At 47.5% G+C, this 6,489-nt stretch overlaps 1 protein-coding gene across 1 annotated transcript; it reads left to right on the top strand.

The window, feature by feature from the left end:
* Positions 1–3,733: 3,733 nt before the first annotated feature.
* LOC144712067 (NADPH-dependent aldehyde reductase-like protein, chloroplastic) lies at positions 3,734–4,454 on the top strand. The gene is made up of 3 exons (XM_078586248.1): positions 3,734–4,057; positions 4,150–4,224; positions 4,281–4,454. The coding sequence occupies exons 1-3, from the start codon at positions 3,734–3,736 to the stop codon at positions 4,452–4,454; spliced, it is 573 nt and encodes a 190-aa protein (XP_078442374.1).
* The last annotated feature ends 2,035 nt before the right edge of the window (positions 4,455–6,489 follow it).

The following is a 6,489-nucleotide window of genomic DNA, read 5'->3' as shown; positions in this document are numbered from 1 at the left end:
TTGGAGACTCAGGCATCGTGGCCTCCCTATTGATGATTGGGTGACCTATATAAGTCATTCATTCAATTCGTGTTGTCTTTATTGCCCCGCCTCTTTCCAGTGACGATGGAGCACTTTTTCTTCCATAGTGAGACTTCTCTAGACTGTTGGCCCCAACTTACACATCACTAGCGCCCACTACTTTGCACCCACACTGTTCTAACACCGTTATAGTGTTTTGACAAGATGTTTATCTCATCAACACGCTCTAAGGGGAACCCCTATCTACTCATCACCATATCTTACTTACTATGGGATAAATGGAAAGAGTAAATTTCTTCTCGTTTTGCTTGGACTCACATGCGAGCTTTGGATATCATGAGACAAGTCAAGGTATGGATACAGCGCACCCATCATCTCATACTTCCCCTTGCCCGTAGTTCGGCCCTTACATGTAATCTTCTTCGCATGAGAGGCATTCTAGTGACTTTGACCCCCATCACCACTCGGCTACAGCTTGTTCATCGGCACCTACCGCCGATGGGCATTTTTAAGCTAAAGGTGGATGGTGCGACCAAAGGGAATCTAGGACAAACAGGAGGGAGCAGTATTCTCTGAGATCACACAAGGAGTATTATTTTTGCTTTCTCATCTTTTACAGAATTCAAATTAACAAAAAATTTGAGGTTATGGTGATACGCGATGGCTTGCTCCTCTGCGAGGAGCGAGACCTCCACAATATCATCGTAGAATTAGACACGCAAGTGTTAGTCAATATGCTTCGTGCATGCTCGTGCTCTTAGTGGCTTCTACAGAGAGTCTGGCAGGACATCATGCGATGTTTCCCCCACTTGACCAGAATCCGTCACCAACTACGCGAGTGATATAGGACAACGTCGAGGACGAAGTCCGGCCGTCACCGAGGAGTTCGTACTCGGTGTCAAAAACGTCAGTGCACGACGTCAACTCGATGGTCGTCGGGCAGGGGTGTCCTACGGGAGGACCTACGATGAACGGTGCGGGTAGGGGTGTCGTACGTGCAGCTGCCGACAAGAAGTAGGGGGGGAGCCGATGCCCGAGTGACGACAGGGTCGCCCGGAGGTGGGTAGGTAAACCTCCTGACCCTCGTCCTGATGGACGGGTTGCTACGGCGCCGAACGGGAGGACTCCCGCCGGAGGTTGCTCGCACGTGGCGGGCAAACCGACTCGTACCAAACCGGGTAAGACACTCGGTAGTATATAATTCTTCACTCGTCCTGTCACGCTCACCTATATCTAATCTGAGCGCGGTGGAGGCAAACAAAAGATATACTACAAGAAATAAGAGACGGGAGTCGAACAACGTACCTCGTTATCGTCCCTGGGGAAGTCGTCTCGGTCTCGAGCAGGGGTCGGCTGTGGCATCAACGGAGCAAGGGAAATGTCAGTTTAGGGCGACCAGAACACGAGTGCACGCCTAGTGAGATCCACGAGCGACGTTCGATGACCCGCGTGCGCGAGTGTCGTGGGTACGCAACAGCGTCCGACGACCCGCAGTCGACGGGTGCAACTCGAAAGGGGACGGGAGGGCTTCCCGGGGGGGACGGACCAGGGTCCACGCACGGGATGTTGGTCAACTCTGAGCGATGTTCCGAGCCGGTCAGCGGGCGGCTATCGTGGTGAACCGTCGCTGAGGTTGAGCGAGCGTCGCAGTTGCGACCTAGAGCCACAACACCGGCGCTGTGGGCTGGCGAGACCAGGTGGAGCCACGGCGTGAGATCTTAGGAGGGGCCAGTGAACGGAAACCGCTGGCAGCAGCATACGGGTGGGCTCCTTCTTCTTCCTCCCTCACTCTGCTCTTCTTCTCCTCCTATTTCAGTCCATGGACTAAGCTGACTACTTTGAAGGCCGATCTTGCGTACCAGGCCTCGCTCGACGATCTGGTTGAGAGCGTGTCTTTGAAGCTAGATGGTCCCCCATCAACCTCCCACCTCCAATCATCTCATGTCAAGTAAAATGGCTTGCACATCAGTTCTATGGTTAAAGCAACGCTTGAAGTCAATGATGGCATCATGATTCTATCATCTTCTATTCTATAATGTAAGACATCTTCCTCTACCCAGAACAACCCCTATAAATTATTTACATATCATGCACTATTGCAATCCATTGGACTGTATTTATCCTCATCTTCCCATTCCTACAGATTATTCATTCAGCTTATCTACCCTTTGTCTCATCTCATTTAATCTGAACTCATCACGAATTATCGCAACCCATGGGCTCTATTTATCCTTGTATAAACATTCTACAATGAAATTATTCATTCTTCTACTCCACCCTCTCATCTGATCTCAACTCATCAAGCACTATTGTAATATGATAAAACTTGATTCATTATTCTCGTTCTTTGTAATCAACTTATACAATCATAGTGATAATTAACCTTCTTAAGATGTACATGATGAGTAGAGGGGTCATCCACAGGGAGGCAGAGTTCAAAGACTTAATTAAAGCTATTTAGAATGTACTTTTAGTAGATTTAATCTTGATTAGATGTGGTCTTCAATGAAGATCTTATCTCCAAAATTAAATGGTAATGATCCAAATTGATTTCACTTCTAAATAAAGGGTAGATCCTTAGAGATAATAAGAGAAAATAATTGAGAAGAGGGAGGTAGGAGAGATGAGAGAATTTGAATGGAATATAGGTCCTCACTTCATTCAACTGGTCCTCAAAACAAGATCCAGAATTAGAAGTGGAAAGAGATAAGGAGAGTACTTAATATAGGGTTTTAAAACAATAATGGATGGTGAAGAATTTGGGGGTTTAAAGGAAAGTAAGGAATAGAAAATCCATCTGATTCTTAGTTTATTCTTATGTCTGATAACAGAATTTTATCATTAGCTAACTTCCTCCTTGAATCAAGACAAGGGGTGGTACATTTTGCCCTAGTGAAGGTGATTTAGGAGAACACAAATCAATATCAATAAAGAGAGAAACTAAAAATCAAATAAAATACCATGATAAAAGTTTATTCAAGGAGAGCTCCCCTCTGAGTGCAGACTGTTATGAAGAGGGTAGAGGAGTGAGACAATGCCACTTTTACCCCCAGATTTTCCTTAATTTTCTTTGTTTTTAGGAGTTTGCCCATCAATTCATCTGTATGAATGGAAAGATGATACAATGAATAACTAGAACTCAAAATTTGAACTCTATCCGATGTTTGGATCTTTCAATATTAAGGTTTGAATCTGGAGCAATCTAAGGCATTTGATCCTTTTGGCCTTCTCTCTCCACAAAATTTCCAAGAAGTCCATTCGCTTTTCCACAGTTTTACTTTGACGCTGGTTGTAGAAATATTTAGATTTATACCCTTCCACTTCTCAATCACATTATCTCTCCCACTTCACCTAAGAGTTGCAAAAAAACCCTATATCCTTCCAAAACAAATTAAAATACCAAAACTTTTAATGAAATTGGAGATTTATGTCGGTGAAAACTATCAAGAGCAGTTTTAGAGCCCTTTTCTTCATGTTCTCCGCTCAATAAAGAAAAATTCATTTCATTTTTACTACCATAAAATGCAAATATAATCATCTTAGTGCAAATAAAAATGCAATATGTATGAAAGTAATAGTGTAAATTGCATGTTATCACAATCCATAGGACTTTTTTATCTTGATTTCCCATTCCTACCATGGGATTATTCATGTTTCTACTCCACCCTCTCTCTCATCTTATCTCATCTCATCACAAGTTATCTACACCGAGATGGCAGAGAAGTGGCCATTGGAGGGGTGTATGGCGATCATCACTTGTAGTGTGGGTGACATTAGTGTGGCCATCACCGCCCTCATCGCTAGCCTTGGCACTGGCCTGGCCCCTTCCGTGGTCGCAGCCCTCAATAGTGTGGCCATCAAAGCCAACATGACTAGTGCCACCTCAATTGCCTCCCCCTTCAACCTTGCCGAGCAAACCTTCTCAAGCAAAGCCCACATCCTCATCTGTTGCGTAGGCATCATCAACGCGGACGACTTGACCGTGGTGGAGACAAACGAGAAGAGCTTCGAGGAGTTGTTCGAGATGAATGCTAAGGTGGTGTTTTTCTGTTGTAGAGTGGGGGTGAGAAGGCTGGAGGGAGGAGGGAGGGGATGATAGTGGCAGTGATGTCGTCAATGGTGGGGTAGGAGAAAGTGGGGTTTGGGGCGTATGCAGCAGCGAAGGTGGCGGTGCATGCAGTGGTGGGAGTGGTGTTGAAGGAGGTGAGGGGGAAGGGGGTGATGGCAAACTGTGTGCCCTAGGGCCGACGACAACGTAGATGTTGTACACGTTGAGGAAGACGGCGACGGAGGTGGCGAGGGTGGCAAAGGAGTGCCGGATGGGGAGGGTGGGCAAGCCAAGGGATGTGGCCGAGGTGGTGGGGTTCTTTGTGGGGGATGGGGTGAGGTGGGTCAATGGGCAGGTTATACGCACCAACGGCAACATCATCTAAGCTCGAGAGGTTTCCTTGTTTTCTCATTTGCTTGCTTGCTCTTTGGTGGACAATATTTGTTTTGTTCACTTGGTTATTGAGTGTGATTGGTTGAGTGAGTTGTGAGAGAGAGGTGAGTAGAGGGGGAGAGATGGATAGTGGGAGAAAGAGAGATCGATATGACACACCGGACACCGGGATCGAATGGCTTGTGTTACACCACAGGGGGGGGCAGTCTTGTCATGTCGTGAAAACGGAAGATGTGGACATAATGCAAGGGATATGCGAAGATGAAAATCACTGATAAGTACAAATCCGGCATTGGCGGACACCAATGACTACTAGGCTATGGCAAGTGTGATCTCAAAATGCCACTAGGCTCCTAATGACCTGGACGCCGGGGTTGAAGGTCTACGGTGCGAGCACAACTACTACTGCCAGTGCACACCCCCTCGACCTACTGATTGAAATTCTAATCCTCAAAACCTGAATCTTGTCCATCACTAATCTAACCCCGGCGATGGAGAAAACATTCAGAGGCACTTAAAGAAATAAGATAATGCCAAGAGGGAGTTCATGAGCATACCAGTAGAGACAAGTGCGACGATGGTTAATTCAGCCATAGTGGATGGCAAGCAGCCCGTAGGTGCAACGACGACGCAGGTAGGCACAGCAGTGTGAGTAGGCACGGCGATGGGCATGACAACAAATGCAACAATGGGTGCGACAAGGGGCGCAATGGCTAGCGCAACAGGTTGTGACGACAGCAAGGCACAACGACAGCGAGACGCGATGGCAGAAGGGTGTGGTAGCACAGCGGGGGCAGAGTGGGGTGACAGGTTTGGTGGCAGCATGCACAGCTAGCGTAGAGCCACAAGGGGCGACCTGTGGTGTGGCTGGCAGCTAGTGGTCGGTGGCAGTGACCGCCGCTAGCGGCCAGGCAGCTGCAGCAACCGCGACTAGCAAGTGCGGCGGCTGGCGGTGGCAATCGTGATGGTTGTGATAGGCTATTACGGCCATAGCAGGCTGCGGCGGCTGCGACGGGCTATTGCAGCCGTGGCAGGCTACTGCGATCGTGGTGGGCTGCGATGGCCACTAAGGTGGCTGCGATCGCGACGGGCAAACGCAGTCGTTTAGGCAATTGTAGCTGAGGCGGGCAGCAGCGGGGGCTAAGGTGCCTATGGTGGTCGCGGCTGCTACGGTGGGTGCGGCTTGCGTTCGCGGCTACGGCAACTGCTGGCAGTGGCCACCACGACGAGCAAACAAACGACAGCGGGGACTAGCGGTTGGGCGTGACCGGCGGTGGCACCAGCGGCACCGGCTTAGGGTTTCAAAGACTATTTTTTTCACTCTCAAAATTCACAATGGGTATTTTGTGCATGTGGAAAACATAAGAAACTAAATAAGAATCTAAAAAATCAAAGGAAATAGGCCAAAATTCACATTTTTTTCAAAGTTATTCTTCTCCTCTCTTTCTATGGGCGCCCCCCCCCCCCTCTTCTTATAGGAGTAAATATGGGCCTTCCTCTTAGAAATAAAGGGGAGAAGGCCCACCTAAAGTGTCCTAGGGCCCCCTAATAGGAGAGAGAGAGACCCACTAACACGCCCACACATGGGCTCACACACGCACAAACGTGTAGGTCCATACAACAGCCTAAACATGTGCGAGCAAACAAAAAAAAGCACATACGCGGCCGACATTCAAGACTTACTAAACAAAGAAAATATAAGGAAATATAACGTCAAATCTTTGTGGCCCGTTGACTAGGCCGGGTATTCTGAAGGCCGAGTCTCATGCATGAGCCCTCGCTTGAAGAACTAGTGCGACCAGGTATTCGAACCTAGATGGTCCCCTATCAGAGATGGATAGAGGTAGAGAGAGATGGATAAATTAAGAGAGAGAGGTGGATAGAACAAGAGGTTGGAAGAGAGGTAGATAAATTTAGTGTACATGAAACAAGATAATATATTTTTAAAAACCAAGAAATTGGGTTCATTAAAAGCAAAATAGAATTTTATTCATATTGTCAAACTCTGGAGGTGTCCTTCCTTCCTT

This window comes from Wolffia australiana, chromosome 14, assembly GCF_029677425.1.
Source record: "Wolffia australiana isolate 7733 chromosome 14, ASM2967742v1".
In the NCBI taxonomy this organism is placed as follows: Eukaryota; Viridiplantae; Streptophyta; class Magnoliopsida; order Alismatales; family Araceae; genus Wolffia; species Wolffia australiana.
This window is presented reverse-complemented; position numbering and strand designations above follow the sequence as displayed.